The 20,632-nt window shown below is 30.6% G+C and overlaps 1 protein-coding gene and 1 long non-coding RNA gene across 2 annotated transcripts in view; both read left to right on the forward strand.

Moving 5' to 3' along the window:
- The window catches only part of LOC139426670 (uncharacterized), a 74,674-nt gene extending 71,341 nt beyond the window's left edge, over positions 1-3,333 (forward strand). The window contains exon 3 of the long non-coding RNA XR_015429095.1: positions 3,067-3,333. This is a non-coding gene — a long non-coding RNA (uncharacterized LOC139426670). The remainder of the gene's footprint in view (positions 1-3,066) is intronic.
- A 1,644-nt stretch (positions 3,334-4,977) lies between these two features.
- Positions 4,978-20,155, forward strand: LOC107456470 (uncharacterized). The gene is made up of 2 exons (XM_087151148.1): positions 4,978-5,428; positions 13,775-20,155. Exon 2 carries the CDS (start codon positions 13,821-13,823, stop codon positions 17,688-17,690), a length of 3,870 nt encoding a protein of 1,289 aa, XP_087007274.1. The 5' UTR covers positions 4,978-5,428; positions 13,775-13,820; the 3' UTR covers positions 17,691-20,155.
- The last annotated feature ends 477 nt before the right edge of the window (positions 20,156-20,632 follow it).

The following is a 20,632-nucleotide window of genomic DNA, read 5'->3' on the forward strand; positions in this document are numbered from 1 at the left end:
ACTTAAATTTGTGAAATTAAAATGTATACATCATAATTTAAAACTTTTTTCGATAATTATCAAATGAAATAATAATAAATAGCACAGAAAATTTTTTTTTTCAAATAATATTATCTTTAAAAAACTATGCTAAATTTTTTCTATTTATCTGATTTACGCTAAAGTTTAAGGGGCTCAAAGTATAATTGATTACCTTGGTGACTTTTTTGAAATGGTTATTTTTAAAATACTCGAAGAGAGAGAAAAACATGTATATTTTTATCAGATAAAGAATGTTTTTTTTGTCTTTGATTACGTAATTTAAAATTCGTCTCTGATTTAATCAGCATTACTTATTCATATAAGAATGATAACCACTAAGATTATGAAAATCTGATTTGGAAAGGTTTCAAATTTGAGGCATTTTGGATGTCTGACAAAAGAATATTTTTTGAAATTAAATAGCTTGTTGCTTTAGGTAATTTTTGGTGATTTTTAAAATTACACATGATTAAGAGTTATTAATTATAATATCATAAGAGTTTGTCAAACGCTTTATATAATTTTATAAGAAAAGCAATCCTAGAAAGTAAGCTATCCAAAACAAAGTCAAATTTTATTTTTATACTTCCAATCTGTAATATATTAAAAAAAAGATTTTATAATTAATTTAAAAGACAATTTTTATTTTTCATAACATTTTCTGGTACATATTAATCGGCCTGTTACTGTCATGTCTGTTTAAAATTACTCAATAGATCGTAATACCACTTTTTACTAATGCTTCGATGATTGATTAATTTAAAATAATTATTTCTTTAAAAATCTTGAGATAAAAGATTATTTTTAAAGAATCTTGCTCTGAAAAAAACTGTATGGTCAAAACAACCAGAATGTGTTAAAACGAATCGTTTTTCTGGCTCTATGGGAACACAAGAAAGCTTGATAATAATTTTTAGCAAATCGCTTCGGCAATGATTTTGGTGAAATTAATAATGAAATAAAGTTTTATAAAATTTGGTTTTATCATGATACCTTAGAGCATAAAAACCACTTATTTGGTTATATTTACTTTTCAGTTTTGAATATTTTACTAAAGTGTGGTGATAATAAATATAATTTAGAAAACTTAAATTTCCAGAAATCCGTTACCATATGAATGGGTTAATTACCAAATGAATGTTTTAAATACCATATATTTTGGTTTCATTAACCAGAGTTATGGTTTCTTTTTTACCAGATATTTAATATGGTAATTTTACCATAATTTTTTTTCTCCTTGTAGATTTTTAAAAGGTATTTACTTATGTTGTCCGGTCTGTTACCAAGTTTTTAAAGTTAATTTCTTGTCATATATAAAGTAAGAGTGTGAACCATATTTCAACCATAATGTCTTAAGCTTAAAAAAAGGTTTATGTCTTACACTTAAAAAAGAGTTTAAACGAGGTTGTAAAAAAATTTAAATTACGAAAAATTGTACGCCCTGTTTCCTGTTAATGTCTATTTTTAATTGTAAAAGATCTTCAATGCTCTAAATTTTAATTCAATTTTGATGCTGACCATTAAAATATGCGCAAGACATGTACTAAAAAGAAACGGTCCACTCTGAATAACTTTTGATCTAATAACTGGATCTTCGTGTTCTAGTTGTTAATTCGAGAGGGTGACCTTAAATATGCCAATTAATCAGTACAGATAATAGTTTAAGTTACAAAAGAAACGGTCCACTCTGAATAACTTTTGATCTAATAACTGGATCTTCGTGTTCTAGTTGTTGATTCGAGGGGGTGACCTTAAATGTGCTAATTAATCAGTGCAGATAATAGTTTAAGTTACAAAACCAAACACAAAAACGTACTTTATCTGAATCAGCATACCATTTTTTCAACGGATTCGGATTTCTGACTCCCAAAATATAGGCCGCAATCTGGGAAATAGGGTCAAAAAGTTTGGTCTGGAAAGCGATGCAAAGTTTGGACCCCCTAATGTTAATTTTTATTTTTTGCGTATTTTGCTATATCTCGAAAACTTTTTAAGCGAATTGAAAAATTTTTACACACAATTATAAAATTCATTTATCTAAAGGTAATCAAAGCGAAAAATACATTTTAGTAAATATTTATTATTCTTTATTATTTTATTTAATAAAGGTCCCAAAAAATTTATTGTAAGGTATATAAAATTTTTTACATCATTTTAAAGGATGTAATTTTACATGGCAAAACACAAAATTTTAGAGAAATCAGTCGAATAGTTCCTGAGAAATTGAATTTCTTAAAAGTCCAGTACTTTTAATTCGATTTCTCAAGAATTTTTCGACCGATTTTTCCTGAAGTTTGTATTTTGCCATGTAAAATCACATACTTTAAAATGTTATAAAATATTGTACACCTTACAATTCAAATTTTTTGATAATTATTAAGTAATAAAATAATTATTATTTATTAGTAGTTATTTTTGCATGTAATTTGGATCAATGAATTGTATAAATGTGTGCAAAATGTTTTTTAATTCGCTTCAAAATTTCTTGAAGCTGTAATAAACCAAGTTTGATGAAAAAGAAAAAAAAAGAAAACTGATTGAAGATAGATTTTTAAAATGTTTTAGGATCACAATTAGAATTTTAAATTGTAATATATTTAAAATTCGGTTTCTTACTAGCTATATTGTGCCAATTTTGTGTTTTGACGCGTAAAATTACATTCTTGCACAGGACAATGTAAACATTCATATGTTTTACAATTTAAAATATTTTTGACTGTTATGAAATCATAAAAAGTAAAAAATAATTATTTAAAACTATTTTTTGAATGGAGTAATCTTTGGATAATTGTATGGAAAAATTTTTCTATTTGTTTAAAAAATTTAGAGATAGGATGAAAGACGCAAAAAGTAAAATTATAGGCTTCAAACTTTAGACTGTTCTGCTAATCAAACTTTTGGGACAGTATTTCCCAAATTGCGGCTACTCCTAAATGTTTGCCTAAATCTATTGCCTACCAACTGTAAACATTTGTTGATGTTCTGAAAGCATTAAAGTTATACAAATTCTCTCAGCTTTAATACTACTTTTTATTTCCTTTTCAGGACTCTGGAAGCTTAGTAACCATGCATGACTGATTAACAACGAGCTTTTGCTTTATATTGCTATCTTCGTCAAGTCTCACTAATATAAATGAGGATGTTTATGTTTTGATTGCAGTAGTCAGCCAAATGAAAACAGATAAACAATCCTGTCAGAAACTAAGACATTGTGCACAATGGTTGATTGAGATTGTTCAAAAAGCTTACTTGATTTATTGTATATAAATATCCATTAGTTAGCATTGGCCGCATAAAAAAAAATAAAAGTATTTTTTGTCCTTTTTTTTTTACTACTAGCAATGTGTGGTTTCTTAGTAATTATTATTTAGATGATAAGTTTGTATACCCTAGCATTCCCAACTTAGAATATGTATAAAGCAGTCTGTATCTTCCGTCAGCATAACAGCCGAGTATATTTTGTCTAAAGTAAGAACTCCCCTAGCCGTTCATTTGGACCCGTGGTGGTGACTATGGTAACGAGGCATAACTATTTCAAGTAGGGGTGTGGGGTCATTGTTTAGAACAGGTTTTGGATCTGGTCGGCGAGAGAAAGGGAATCTTTTTCTTCAGTGTTCTAAAGTGAAGAGAAGCTTTTGATATATGCGTAATAAAATTTATTAATAATATCATCGTAAAATGTAATTTATTATAGCTAATGTTCATAGCAGATTACCATGAAACTACTGGTAGTTGAAACTATTTGAAAAGAGCTTAACTCATTAAAGACAAAATCACACTTTGCCAACAATAAATTCTGTGCTAATCTATAAAATCATCTATTCACGAAAAAAATTAATTTATGAAGTTTTACTTGAAAATATTTATTAATTATATTTTAGATGCGAAAATAAACTTTTTCATGCGATGAAAAATCTCTAAAACATATAAAGTTTTTAAAATATATGAAATGCTAAAAAAAGCATTCCGACTTACTTAATATGATGATTCATAAAATTGACATAATTTAGGTTCGGGGGTTTGAACTTTTTTCTTGATTGCTTAAAAAATCCAAAATAAAAAAGTGCTAAAATACATACGAAAAGTTAATTTTGATCTTCATTTTGAAGAAAAAAAACATTATTTCTCGAATATAAAGGTATAGAAAAAAAATGTTATTTACAACATGTGTACAGTATACAAACAAAAAATTATTTCAATTTTGTTTTCCGAAAATAAATCTTAAAATTTTAATTTTCAGCACTTCTTGAAAACATCAATATCTATTGCAGTAAAAAAATGGTGCTATTGGAGAAAGTAGATAATTACATTTGTTTTTTTTTTCTCTTCATATGATAAATTAATACATTAAAAATTATCAAGATAAAAGCATATACATTTTTTAAAGTAAAATTCCCTTGAAACTGGGATGCGCTTAGAACTGGAATAAAAATTAAAAAAAACTAATTTTACATTAATATTTCTGCTTAGAAATATTAGCTATTTATTTTATAATAATTAAGTCTAAGAGATTATCAACAGCTAAATGATTGAGTAGCAAGAATGGAGGTTGGTGGGCGAAGCGAACAGGATCTCTTCTTTAAAAAAGATTTCAAATATGTTAGCGCCAAAAACACCTTTTTGAGAATCCTTATACGATTCTCAATATATCCCTATTACAATAATCTTGTATAAATAAATAAATAAAAAATACGAAAACTGATAATTGTTGGGTATAGTAAAAACAAAATGTAAGCATTGACAAAAATCCCAAATAAAATAATTTCTTTCCTTTTTTAAATCTCGATTATTAAAAAAATAATTTCTTCAATTGTTTTTTTGAATTGTTTCCTTACTAGTAATAGTTTTCACACTGTAGTAAAGTAGTAGTTTCCATACGATCCTAGTAATAGTTTTCATTCCGTCGATTACTTATTCTTACTGTAAACAAGTCGAATATAACGGACTTACATTTTCTGTAGGAGAATTTCAGAAGAGGTTGTTTAGATACTACATCATGGCATCACTTAGTACATGACATCACTAATGATGAGACGTCATGAATGACGTGTCACAACACGTGTAACACGTGAGAGTAGAGAAAATGATGAAATTTTCGAAGTTTCATTTTGTCTACGGAATAGTTGGGAGATCCCTGCATTTAAATACTGACTGAAATGTTTACAGACGAAAGAAAAAGATCGGAAGTTTCCATTCAGGCGGCAGATATTAAGTTTTTGAGATAGTGTTACCAGATGGTTGAAATTGTATAATTTCTTGTTTCATAATAGATAATCAGTAATCGCATATCTGTTATTAAAATAAACTGTAATATTTCTCTGTTTACGTTTCTTCATTGTTGATAAAATCAAATAGAGAACATTTTTTCTCCAGTACAGAAAGTTCAAGAAAGGCACTAGTATCGTAGGTGAGTATAATGCGTCTATATACAGTAAAATTTAAATATTGTTCGAAAACCACTGACGTTTCTTCTGCTTTCTTTTAAAAAAATTTATACATTATTTTCTTTAGATGAACTCGATACTTATGATAAACTTTATAAAATTGCACATTATATCTAGAAAATTAACTGAGTCTATATTAACACGATTGCTTTAAGTTACACTCAATATTTTTTATCTTAATTTTTCGTGCAAAACCATTGAAAAGTTGCCTTTATTTTAAACTATTTAAAGTGTACAGTGTGCAAACAAAAAATTATTTCTATTTTGTTTTCCGAAAATAAATCTTTAAGATTTATTAAATGACTCAGAGTTGTTAAAATAAATCTTTAAGATTTATTTTCAGCACTTGTTGAAAACATCAATATCCATTGCAGTAAAAAAAATGGTGCTATTGGAGAAAGTAGGTAATATAAATAACTTATATTTGTTTTTGTTTTTTTCTTCTCTTCATATTGTAAATTAATAAATGTTAAAATTTATCATGATAAAAGAGTATAGATTTTTTAAAGTAAAATCCCTTTTAACTGGGATGCTCTTAAAACTGGAATAGAAAAAAAACAAATGTTACAAAAACAAATGTTTTTTTTTCCATCTTAGGATTTGTTAAGGGTCTTTTAAAGAATTTACCGCATTCAAGCAATTTATCTGGTTCTGATTAATTTTGGTGAACCGTAAAAAAACCTGTAACTCTAGTACCTACAGTAGTACTCTGCAAAAAATGATGGTGTATATTTGCCACCATTTTTTAATGTTAAGGTAAACTAAATACACTTTTAAGGACAGAACTGTAGTTATCGTGCGAAATATTATGTAAAATTGTCAAAAAAAAAAAAAAAAAAAAAAACACAATTTTTGAAAGAATTACAGCAAATTTATTACTAAAAATGTGCTTGTTTCTTGCACGAAATATTTTTACCAAAAAACCATAAATTGATTCTAAAGTATATGAAAATATATATTGTCTGTGCATGAATAAATAAAAGCTGTGAAAATGGAAGCAAGTAATTCAACATACACTTTAAAAAAAATTTGGTTTACCTCGGCACCAAAAATACTGGCCACTATTTATCAAACATTTTTATATAGGTATATTAGTATACTTGGAAACTATTAGAAATAATACCAATTACCAGTAATAATAACTAAAATTAATTAAGCCATATTGGACGAAACAACAAATGAAGCTCTTTAATTAATCAGTACCTATTCTCTGTTATATTATTTTCTCTATTTTATTATTTAAAGCAAATATATCACTAAAACTGTGCTAGTTTCTTGATGAAATATTTTTGAAAAGAAGTCATAAAATGAGTCTAAAGTGTATGAAAATCTATGTCAGGGATGGGCAAACTTTTTTGGTCGAGGGCCAAAAATCAAGAAAAAAAATTTTGGTGGGCCAAGTAAAAACTTCAATATTTAAAAAGAAAAAAAAAGCGATATACAAGTTTTAATTTAAATATTTAGTGAGATGAAGAAATTGCGATTTCATTTTCAAAAGCTCCTTATATGTATTAAGGTTCGAAGTGAGACATGCTTATTTTAAGGAACAAGGCTAAATGCTTTTCTGTTAGTCTACTTCTGAAATGATTTTTTCTAAGGTTCATAGTTGAAAACTCTTGCTCACATATATAAGATTAAACAAGCATAGCACTGATTTTCTAGGCATGAAATATTACATTTTGGAACCTAGCTTTTGGTAATGATTTGTAAAACTTTGGCATATTTAGAAACAACTGCTTCAGATGGTTGTTAGATTGTCCGCTCTTTGGAGCTTAAAATGCGCAGTCTGCCAAATGTGAAGTACAATTTACCTATATTAGATTCCATAAGTCAGCTCCTCGAGAAAGACAAACGCTAGTTGGAGCCAATCTACGTCTATTCTATGAAGAACTTCTGCTTTCAACATTTTACCAATTGAAGCTGTCTGTGCTAACTATTTCCATCAATTTATGTTTTGTAGAAAAAAAATAGAGAAAGTAAAAATGTCATCAGTACTTTGTTAAAAAAGGAGAAACAGAAATAATTTTAAACATAGTCGACAAGAAAATGGATGTATATTGTTTATATTTGCCACTGATCGGCAAATAAAAATTCTATCCGCGGGGCGGATAAAATCTTCCGGCGGGCCACAGTTGGCCCGCGGGCCGTAGTTTGCCCATCCCTGATCTATGTCATCACTGAATGAATAAATAAAAAATGTGAAAACGCAAATTTTATATATGTATGTTGGTAAATTAGTATACTCTGTACCTATTAGAAATAATACCAATTACCATAATACCAGGAATAATTATCAAAATTAATTAAGCCATATTGAGTGTAAACCGTTCCTTTTTATTCACTTTTATATTATCTTCTCTATTTTATTAATGAAAGCAAATATGTTACTGAAACTGTGCTAGTTTCGTGAACGAGATATTTTTGAATAGAAACCATAAATTGATTTTTAAGTGTATGAAAGTATAAAAATAGTGAAAATGCAAAGTGGCAACTATTTACCAATTATTTTTATATTAGTATACTTGGTACCTATTAGAAATGCTACCGATTACCCTAATACCATACCAGTAATAATTACCAAAATTAATTCAGCCTTATTGGGCGTAAATAATGTATGGCGAGGCGATTCTTTATAATGAATCAGTACCTTTTCTCTATAAATTTTGCTTCCCAGTACAGTGGTTCCCAATTTTTCCAGGGTACGGAGCTCTCACGCAATAAATAAAGTTCAAAAATTAACCAAAGGAACACTTAAAGAATGATTTTCTAGTGAAATTTGAGTAGTTGATTTCCTCCCCAAGAACGATTTTCTGGGTGTGTCTATAGGCGTCACTAGCGACTACGTCATCTGGTGGGAGGTCCTAATAATTAAGAGTGGGAACGGTCTGGGAGGTTAATATTTGGCTCCTCCCACCGGGCTTCTTTTATTTAAAACAAGAAAAGAAAATTACATGGGTAAATAAACAGTAGTAAATGCTAAAATGTTCCTGTTTCAGAAAAATAATAAAGTTTTAACTTTTCATTAAGGAAAATATCCATATTTTATTTAGAGAAGAAGGCGTGGCAACTTCATTAGGCCTAAACTTTCAGATGGGCGTGACATGAAAGGAGTGTCAGGACTACATCGTCATGTATGAGGTCTTTAAGCCCCTCGTTTAGGCTTACGAGTATTCTGGCTTTAAAGCTGGCTTTGCGCGATGTTTTGATCGCTTGACCCGGGCAATGCAGCCGTTGATGTAGGCAGGATGGTCGAGGCTGCACTTAGCAGGTCTTGTCTTGCAGATATGTGTAATTTATACATTGTGGTTGAGAATTGGGATGTGCAGGTCATTTGAAAATGTCCGAATTTCTGGCATCTAAAACATTGCGACCAAAAACCAACCGAAGTCTTTCGATCCGTACAGGGTAGCCCGCAAGTTCTATTTTTATACGTCGTTGAGCATCCGACCCTATTTTTTGGGTTTAGGACTACTAATGTTGAACTACATAGCTTTGCAGTTTTGAACGCAATCCAGAAGACAAGGGAACTCCTGGATCAAGTATTGGAAAGAAATGTGCCTTCGTGGAAGACTTTTTGATGCAACTAACCCCCATTTGCGTTATATGGAGAGGAAAACCTTGCGCGGTTAGCCTGACGGCAAAGAGACTCTAATTCATGTTCCGTCTACCACTAAGGATATTTTACGTCAGCACTGTGGTCGGTGCGAGCCGGGTGCGGAATTCGATCCGACCAGTTATCACTGGGATCGAACCCAGTTCACCTCATTTGTAGGTGTGCGCTCTATCCCCTGAGCCACTAGCCCGCAATTTGTGAGAGCTCAAAGGTGGTGCTGCTCGTTGAAATTGAAGAGGACGATGAATAGCGGAAGCGGGCCTGTAAGCACGTGTTTCGCTAATTGCAAAGATCCTTTTCTTCATCTGGGAAATTTGGGTTGGACGGTGAATCTCCTTTGTCTCTATATCATTAGTAGAAAAGTCCTCAGGCAAACTCCGATAGACTGTCTTGATGATGGAGTGGCTGGCCTTCGAGAGAGGTTTTTCGAGATAGCTGGAAGAGCTGGTCACCTGCTTCTTTTTACGTTTTTTGGATCGCTTGGACTTTTTTGACGTTGATATTCTTAAAAAGAAACAAAATTTCAGTGGCTATATAGGAATGTGCAGTCCTGTTCAGACATTCGAATGGGTGTTAAGACAACATTGTGTCCATAAAATAGCAAGCAAGACTTCGTGAATAGGTCGCTGTAATTGAAGGATTGAAGTAATGGAACACGTATTAAAGAGCGTATCTGTGAGTTGCCGCTTATCATTTAAATGAAGAAAGAAAAAAAAAGATTCTAGTAAATTAAGATTGTATAACTTAGTCTCGTCTTAATTAAGTATATTAAGACGAGACTAATTCATTTCAAAACTTCATTATACTATAATGAAGTTTTCAAAAAACTCAAATATTATTTTTAAGATATTCAGCTTGCCCTTTGTATGATAAATACAATAGCAAAAAAAATTATACATTCATAGTTTTATATACAAAAAAATGTAAATATTCACCTTGTGACATTTTTCGGTTCGTTTAAGGAAATCCTCTTAATGATGACCATGGACTTGCTGGTATAACTTATTTATTTCATGAATCTGGGTTATATAATTATTTACAATAAGATACAAAAATATATATGAAGTGCAGAATATAATATTCCGGAGCTCTAACTGTTCCCTTCTCGTTCATACTTTCTCTACATTCTCAACTCATCCACGTTCAAGCTAATACTAACTAAAAAAATCCTCTTTCTCACAAGAAAAAGTCCTTCGCTCCACCCCCAATGTAGGGGAACGACACTTCCCGTGTCCCTGACCCTCAGGTCAGGGGTCAATCAAATGCGTGGGAGAGGAATCAGGATCCTGACACACCTAATAGAAATTGATCTTGGAATTTTTTATTTAGGGAGAGTCGGGTAGCCCCACCCACTTAAGGAGTATTGCTTATATTTCTGTATAATATTGAGTAATAATCAATATTTTTGTATGTTTCTATTGTTTTATCATCTAATTAAATAATGCAAAAAGAATAAACCAAAAAAAGAATAGTTTAACTTAAAAAAATAGAAATTTAAAAAAAGATGTTTTTCAGCTCTTTTCAAAATGTGTCAGGTAGCCCGCCCAGTTACAAAAATTATCTTTCTTGACTGTTTTTTCAGGTGTAAATGATTTATTTGATATTGTTATTATTAATAGACTTTTCATCGTATTTTTGGAGTTAATAAGAAAATCTTGAAACAAATTTTAAGAATTTTTTTTATTAAATACCATAATATCACAAAAATTAACTGACACTATATTAACTCTATTTTCCTAAAATTAGAAAGTTATTCTCAATATTTTAATTTTTTAATCATCGAGTAAAACCATAAAAGAGTTGTTTTGTAAAATTTTTAAAAATTATTTCATTTTTACTTTTAAAAAATTAAAAAGTCTCGTGATTGAAACTGTTTCTTAATTTTAACTACAAAACACTGAGTACTATATTTATGCGAAATAATGCGTTTAAATATGTCCTAATCAAAAAATTTTCATTCACAATAAATCAAAAGAAAAGAAGTATGAAGTAAGAGTAAGTTGAAAACAGTATAACACAATGTTCGCAAATGTGTGGCTGGGTGGCGCAGTTGGTTTGTCGTCGGCCTTCTGAGCCCAAGTCTGCGGGTTCGATCCCCGGCCCAGACACCGGATTTTCGGGATGCAGAAATTCCTCAGCGGCCATGTCGTATGATTATGCGGCATGTAAAAGATCCCTGGAGTGCCTTATTGGCTCTTGGTATTTAGGGCAAAATTAAATTCCTAGTTCTCTTTAGCATCCAAATATAGTTTCGGTGCTGCCATCTAGTGTGTCAGAAACTAGACGATTGTGACAGACAGAGAAACTAGGCAGAATCAGAAACTAGACCACTCTTTCAGGATCACCCATTGTGGTGGTCCTGAAAGAGTGGATACCACCTCTGGAGAACGCACTAGGTCTGCTCATCGGCAAGATCGATTGTGCATCTCGTTGGAAATAAAAAATGTTGGCAAATGAATAAGTTCACCCTTTCTTTCATTCCAAAATTTATAATTCCGGACATTTGTAAATTCGCTTACCCATAAAGATAATAAAATTGTATTGATAAATGTAATACTACTATCATTAAATGTATTATATTCTAGTTGTAAATCTAATCCTGTTTGCAATATCTCAAATTTAATAACTTGGCATAATATATTTTGATATATTTCTTGGCCTAGTAGAAACTTACCGCCAAGACAGTGCTTGTTTTTTATAAATTGCACCCCTCACATGTCAATGAGAAGAGATACCTACCTACAAGCGTAACCAACTAAAAGCTCAATCATCATACTGTTAGGGGTGGGGAGTTATAATTGAGGTAATTACTGAGCGCAGTCCACCACTGCTCGCTGACAACCGTCCTGATTTTAGAGGCTGTTCTATTGATAAGAACTGGCAGTGGTGGACTGCGCTCAGTAATTACCTCATTTATAATTATTTGGGGGCCGTTGTCAGCGATAAAAAAAGATATTTGATAATCATTATTATCGCTTCCCGGACAGACGAAACTGCCGCCACTAGGCTTAGCAGTGATGTTGGCTCTTCCTCTAGGCAGATGTAACATCAGGATGAGGAAAGCAAGATACGTCCAACACTTACGAGATCCAATGAGCGAATGAAACGAAACATACGATGCAAAGGTGACTTCGATGTTTAAATATATACATATATCACAAAAAAAGGGACCCGTTTAATATGCGTTTTAATTCATTGCACAATTTGGTGAAAAAAAGCAGCAATTTCAGAAGAAGCTAAATAAATATCGTAAAAGTATTTCAGATCGATGATGAATAGTATTCTACATCATTCAAAACAAGATATGAAACTAAAATAATGAAGTTCTCAAGTACTATACACACAGCAACAAAACGCCAAGTACGTGTGCCACCAGCAAAGCTTCCAAAAAGAAATCCAATACTTTATCTGATTGTAACAAACAGTTCCAGCTCGTTCATGTGACTTGTAATGGTTCTTTCTGTAATATCTTTCAGAAAATTGCTCACTGTTTAAAGTTTTAATGGATAGGGATTACAGGTAAAGCCACAAAAAAGTGCATTGATATAATTCGAAATTTTTTTAGCACTTTCTACTAATCCCACCATTGATTCATTCTGCTAATTATTCCTGCTATTAACCCTCCATATTCAAACTTTTCTACAAAAATGGACTCTGGTCCGTGACTAGCACATTATTTCATTGTTTAGTTTTAATGTTATTGCAGTGGAAAGCATTGAAAATTTTCTGAAATCGCGGTGACGGCGGTAATATATATATATTTTTAATCTAGACAGACATATTAATAATTTTTGCTTTCAATTTTTATATTATAAATAAGAAAAATAATATGTTTGTGTTAAAAATAAGTTAAGAATTTCAAATGAATAAGTGCACCGTATTTAGTTATTTGCAATTTCTTATTTCTAAATGCTTTTATTGCCAATTTTAGCAAATAGATTAAAAATTATTTATTCAAAAACAAGCAAAATGCTTAAATTTTTTTTTATTGTATTTCCAATCATACGTCTAATATTTTTATACATTGCTATCATACTTTAAGGATTCAATGTATGATGTTCCTTACTAACGTAAATTAATTTTTGAGAGACTATAATTGTTGAGTCTTCATGTTAACAGAAGGTATTAGTTCCCTGTTTAGGAAGCTTTTAAAAAATATGTTAATCTTCTATTTTGAGAAGTTTTTGTTTACGAATTTTTTCATGTATCTGTATTAGTACTTGTTGCAATTTTTCAGCGCGAAACTTATTAGGAAATAAAAGAGTTTCAATTGTATATTAATACGATTTTTGATGACTGCAGGTAAGAAAAACTTTTTTCTCGCCAATTTCTGTTGTCTTTTTTTTTAAGAGAAGGTACAGTTTTTAATATTTTATGAATCTTGTAAAAATCCGTTTCAAAGGTTAGTTGAGACTTTCGTTTTTCCATTAGTTTTATTTTAACAATAGTAGTAGCTCGTACAGTTTTGCACCACGTCGACCTCGCTGCTCCCTTTCCACTTTCCATTGGTTCATAAATAGCTTTATAAGAAAAAAAATCGAAAGCAAATATAGGCAATATAAAGACATTTTTTTAAATCTTATAGTACCTTATTATATGAAGAATACTTCACTTTCGTAAATATTAAATAACATAAGATTTGTGACTAACCGAAAGTAATTAATAATTGTATTTAATGATTATGTTCCTTTTTCAGTGCTGTTAAAGATTCGAGCTCCAAGCTAAAGAAGAGTTTCATAGAGATGGAGTTACACTTGAAGGAACCAATCAAACGCAGTCTGACAAACATTACAAGAGGAGATTTTTCTGAAATCTGGGAAGTAGACACTCCAGAGAAGAACAATTTAATATGGTCTGTAATGACACCATATTTATTGTCTTCAGCTGAAATTGGAAATTTTGAAACCAGCATGCAGTTGCTCATTGGCGATGGCGATGAGGTTCAACGCCTGATGGATAGTATTAATTTAAGAGAGAAATTGAATCCTACAGTTATACAAAATCTGGTACGAAGAAAAAATCCTTTAGTTGATCAACACTCTCTATACATTGAGAATGATGTACGTAATTTAATGCGATTGTTTAAAAAGAGATTGGATTTTCTTACAAATGACTTGAGCAGAACAACGGGTAATAAGTTCAATGATTTTCTAAGACTTCAAGCAGCAGCGAATTCTATTGAATGTCAGATAGATCTCTTTGATGAAAATAATGTGCTGTTCAAATCATTCTTTCCTGATAATTTAACGGAAAAACTTGTTGAAAAAGAAGGTGTAATTCTTTTTGTGCATTTAGTCTCGGGAACAAATATTTTTCGATATGGTTTGCGAAGTGACTATGCTTTGCATTCTAGAAATAAACATTTAAAGGGTATTTTGAAACTAGCCAAAATCCCTCCGGATAAAATCGATACACTGTTTAATCCACATCCATCTGAACAATTACTTCTCCAGATACTACAAAGTCCCGAGCGAGAGATCGTGCATAATATTTATGAATCTGCTTTCATTTTGGAGAAGTTATCATCTGCAGGATACGACATGAGTCCAGAATCGAAAGACAACGAAGGTTTTTCAGCATTTCATCATTGCTTAAAATCTGATGACTGGGCGCTATTTCTCAAACTTTATAACTATCCTACAAAAAGCATGCACTTTTCGAGTATTTATGACGATGATCATCATTGGAAAGTATTGGAGTCTTTTGAAGTTACAATAACAAATGATTATATGAATTTAAAGAAAGATTTATATGAAAAACTTGTATTTTGTACGGAAGATTCAATAAATATTCTTCTTTCATATGAACAAATCCTCCATTTCATTTCGTTTCATAAAAATTTCTTGAAAAAAATGAGCTACATAATGAGAGACTCCGCTTCAAGCAATAGTGATAAAGCTAAAAACCTACTAACATTATTAATAAACGAATACGATAGCCATTTTTATTTTCGCAGCAATCGATGGGATGAGTTTGAAGAATACTTTTCATGTTATGCATATCATAAAATACTAGATGATTATGTTAGTTTGTGTTTCACTGATTTTTTCATGTCTTTAGGTAACATAGTTGATGTGAATAACGAAAAATCACTGGAAGACGCTTTAATAAACTTATTGAAATACTTCAGCAGTAAAGTTTATTGTGGAAAACTTGGATTCAGAACAAGAGATTGCAAACCTGAAGAAAAAACTATTTTTTTCGCAATTTTTTCTTTCAGAATAGAATGGAAGTCATCCCTAGATGTTTTGTTGCAAACATTACAGAGTAGTTTTGTTGATAAAGGCAAAAATACAACACAGCTTATCTTTGAGACATGCATGAAGAAATTTCCACTTTTAAAGGAAGATTATGAAATTATGAATTTGAAAATGCATTTCAAAATGGCTGACTCTGCTGATTTTTCTAAAGACTCATTAAAATCAGCTTTTATTGTTGAAAGAGCCTTACATATAATTGGAGAAACTATTTGCAGTGTAACAGATGGATGCATGATTACTCCATTATTAAGTTATTGTTTATCACCCGATTTAGAAAGAGCATTTTGTGACATGCGAAATAATTGTCTTGCTCATTATAAAGCAAGCTCTGTCAAAGGGAGGGAAGCTATTGAAAAAGGTTCATACTTGAACAATATTCAACCAGAACTAAACATATTGTCTGATAAACTTAATCCAATATTTAAATTGCAATCGTTTCGAGTAAAACAAGAAATTCTTGAAAAATGTATGAAAGAATATCACAATACTCCCTCGAAATTGCAACCACAAAGGGTCGAGGTTCTTCGTCGGTTGATGAAAATAGAGATTAAAATCTTACGATCAAGAAAAAACATTTACAGCAGTTATAAAAATGAATATGTATCTCTACTCTATAAAATTCTTAAATGTATTTTGCAAGAATTAAAAACAAAGAAAGTTTCGGAATTACGAATGCGTTTCGAGCACTTTAAATATTTACTTAGTTACGATGAAAAGAAGGTCAAAGTTTGGGATATTTTTGACATTTTATCGCAGTTACATATGCAAATGTATGCAATATTTGAAAAAAATGACATTAAGACAGACATTACACAAGACATGTCGAATGAAATTTTAAATACTTTTAAAAACGTTGAAGAAAAATTTGATTCTCACGTATCTGACTTAGCACTAGACTATTTTAATGAAGACGAGTTCTCAATCTTAAAAAGTATAACCTGTAACATAGTAATGAGTTCCTATTCCTCTATTGAAATAGAAAAACTTATGAAGGAACTTTCAGTTTTTTATATGAGAAATAGTAAATCAATTAAAATAATGACAAGAGGACTTTATCAAAATTTTAAAAGCACTTTTCAGGAATTAAAAAATAAAAAAATAACAAAAGTCGAAGAATTACAAAAACGTTTCAAGTATTTTGAACCTATTGTTAATGATTGTACTAAAAAACGGAAAATTTTTGATATTTTATCACAGTTAGTTGCACAAGTTGATGCAATATTAGAAAGAAACACTGCAGGAATAGTGACAGACATTTCACAAGACAGAACGAATGATATTCTAAATATTTTTAACCAAGTTGAAGAAATACTTAATTCTCACTTGTCTGCTGTAACAAAAGAGTTTGAAAATAAAAATGAATTCGTAAACTTAAAAGATTTATTCAATAAGATAGAAAAATATGAGTATTTTTCTCCTATTGAAGCAGACAAAATTAGGGATGAATTTTCAGATATTTTGAAGACACCATTTGAATCAAGACAAATATTAATTGATCACTTAAACAATAAAAATCCTTTAACGACCGAAGAAATTAATGCACATGTTGAAACACTTTTCGTACCAAAAACACTGAGAGAAAAAATAAAAAAGAGTTTGATAAGAGATCCACCAAAAGCTTTGTTAATGATACGTGACATTAAAGACAACGTAGAAACAATATTAGGCGAAAAAGAAGATACTAGTTATAAATTTATGAAAATTTTCTTGGATGACATGTTCATAAAAAAAAATAAACTCCTAAACCTTCCACTGTTTCTACATGAAAAAATACGAAATCTTCACTCTCAGAAGCTTGATTTTGCGATTGAAAGGCTTCAATACATGAAACAAGTTCTAACTAAAGATGACCATTCTCTATGTAAATGGTTAGACAATGAAAAGAAGACATTGAAAGAAGAAAACTACACGAAACAGTTAATGGTGCAACGTTATGCGAATGAAATAGATACCAAAGCTGCGTTGGAAACTCTTTTATTGGATTATCTTAATATAATTAATTGTAATAAAGAATTTTATGAAATGAAGCGGAAATCTTCATCTCTTTTTTGTGGCATCAATTTAAGAAACATTTTGTCCCACCAAAGCCCGGTGGTAGAAATTTCGAATATGGTCTTGGACGATAAAAATTTAGCCAATGAATTTATGAACAAGATTTACATGTACTTGGAAGATTTAAAACCCTTGGTAGCTCTGTCAGATTTCTACAAAGTCATGAGATGTCCAAAGAAGAAAAAGTTTGAAGCACTGATAAAAGATGAGAAAACTCAAGATGCATACTCACTATTTAGGAATACCATTAAATCGTGTGACAAATGGAAACTGTACTTGCTTTTACTTCCTGAGGAATGATGACATCAAACGTTGTCACTAAAACAATATCACATTTAAAGATTAAGGAAGGCTATGTCTATTTTTTTTTTTATAAAAATGACAGTTGGATCACCAGCCAATGCTCCCCCCCCCCGAGAGTTATAACACAGTAAAGATGGGCCGTACTATGGGAAAACAATTTTTTCTTCAGGATCAGCTTTCTAGCATAGATTGTTTTTTCCCTCAGTGTCTACAGTTGAAATGCATGAAATACGTTTTTCTTTAACCCTTTGCTTACGGTGTACCATCACATGTGATCCATATGTTGTACCAGCCGAAAACATAAAGTGCTAAGATTTATTATAAACTTCTTTACATTTGTTGCATCGGCAGAGTTAAACATCGCACTTTATATTCCAGATTTGATTTTCAGGAACAGGAAAAATGTCAGGCATGTTAGATCAGCATGGTAGATGATCTAATGGACAATATTTGGTTTTTGATGTGCTCCTCGATAAGCATCGAACTACACAGCAGCAGACAGTCATGGTTGTGATGAAAACTCAAATATTTTAAATTTTCGTGATGAAAGATTCGATAACCTTTTGAATCAAATTATCATTTAAAAAAATCTTTCATACATTTTCATTATTTTGTATTCATTTGTGGTATTATTATTGGTATTTTATGTCTTAATAAGTGGAAAATATTATTATATATTTAATATTTTAATAATTTATGGTTAGAAAATACAGCATGAGACACCGGTGTTCATTTTCTGCAATAAAAGTAAAATTTCTGATTATCAATTATTGATTTCTGATTATCAAAAATTAATCAATAATAGATACATTTTTTTAAATATGAATGAAAAATATTTTTTTCTGGATTACTTTTTTGGAATTTATATTTCAGTACAAATATACTTTTGATAATATAATTTAAGTAACTATTAGATTTTCTTATAACTAAAAAGCGCAAAAATATTAATTTAAATAATTAATATAAATATTATGTATTATTGAATACACTGGTGGACAAAATTAAGAAATGGAAAACATTTTCGCACATGTGCAATACCCGCACACCGCTCCACGTGTTTGACAATGGTTCCGTGAATGCCCAGAGGCACAGGCAGGAGGTCCTAGAGCCCTATGTGCGTCTTTTCAAGGGCACTGTTAGCCCTGAATTCATTTTTATGGACGACAATGCGCGACCACATAGGGCTCTCATGGTTGATGAGTATCTGGAAAGCGATGATATTCAACGAATGGTTTGGCCTGCCAAATCCCCTGACCTGAATCCTATTGAACATGCTTGGGATGCTCTTGGGAGAGCTATTCCGATGTGCCAACCTCCCCCCAGAACTATTCTGGAGTTAAAAATTGCTCTGGTGGAAGAATGGGAGGGTCTTCCACAAGTCCTCTTTAACTCCCTTATTAACAGCATGCATACTCGTTGTGCATGCTGTCTGTCTGTCAGGGGTGACCATACACCACACTGGACGCAATACACACTGTACAAGCCCCACTTTTATTGTCATCTTTTATCCTTAAGTTCAGACTACATTGGATTTATTGGCAATAGGTCTTGCCAGTGAATGGCACTTTCATTTTTGTTTTGCATACTTTATTATCATGGAATAAGCTATATCCATACCAAATTTCATTTGTTTATATTCAGTATTTTTTGAGATATTTGGGAAAATGTCTTCCATCTCTTAATTTTGTCCACCAGTGTATTATGGGTCAATATTAAAAGGATATATAGGACCATGTATGAATGCAGTATATTATATAATAAATATTATATATGTTATCATAAATATTAATTTAAATATAAATAATTAGAGCAGAGAAAAGGGACACCGATGTTCCATCTGCGTCAAAGGGTTAATTGCCTTGTTGAAACTGATCTCGATTTTATGAATTGCCCCGTTGAAGAATCCATATAAACTTCTTATGTCATTTCTCACGCTTCCATAACTGTTTCATAAAATATAAAGCAGAATTATTAATTCCACAATAATAATTTATTAATTCCACAATTATAATTAATATAATTTATTAATTCCACAATTCTCTCCTTACTTAACTTCAGATTCCATTTAGTGATTATAAGGTTGTTTCTCTTTTAACATAAGTTCATATCATTAACATACATTTTTTTAAACTTTCCCTCCCCACAAGGAATTTTTTTCATTTAGTGGCTATAAGGCTGCTTCGCTTTTTACATACATTCATATCATCAACATACAATTTTTAACAACCCCTTTTCACATGGAATTTTTATTTTTAAAATTGTTCAGAGATTTTAAAAAGCCACGCCTTAAACTTATGGAAAATGTGTAATTTTTGACCAATGAAAATGTACTCGCTGGGAAATTCTTAAAAGCTTGGTTTATTTTTAACTTATCTTTTTAGTCGAAAATCTTTTCAAGCCTACACACTCACATTCTGTTGAAATAATACAAGAATGTAAATAAATCATGTTCTTACCTTCTCATATTTGATTTCTTTGACCTTCATTTCTTACCTTCAAATTCATGTTTTTTAAAATTTCAAAATATGTCTAAAAAAGTCAGAAGAAAAGAAAAAATACTGAGACTTAAATTTTTTTAAATAATAATTTAGGTATTTATTTTTATATCATTCTTTCTCATGACTTATTAATTGAAGGTTCTGAAGAATAGGTTGAGTTTTATTGACTCTTTAATTGGTAATTGCATTAGTGCATTTTAAAATTAATTTAGTTTTATTTATCAGATAATTATTATTAGATACTTCACCACATTTGCCCCTCTTCATTTTATAAATTACGCAACCAATTTTATTCTATGTGTTAAAAGTTTCCTTGATCTGTTGCTTAATTGCTCAATTTGTTACTTAATAGCAAACACTTCGTTCTATCTACACCTTTCTCAGTAGTGATTGGATAGATTTTAATAGCATTTTTGGTTTCTTCCTCGCTGAAATATTGAT

This window comes from Parasteatoda tepidariorum, chromosome 9, assembly GCF_982258835.1.
Source record: "Parasteatoda tepidariorum strain Cologne lab strain chromosome 9, Ptep-v5.0, whole genome shotgun sequence".
In the NCBI taxonomy this organism is placed as follows: domain Eukaryota; kingdom Metazoa; phylum Arthropoda; class Arachnida; order Araneae; family Theridiidae; genus Parasteatoda; species Parasteatoda tepidariorum.

Excerpts from the sequence above, each read along its gene's own strand:
- LOC107456470 (XM_087151148.1), top strand. The coding sequence starts at position 13,821 with ATGGAGTTACACTTGAAGGAACCAATCAAACGCAGTCTGACAAACATT.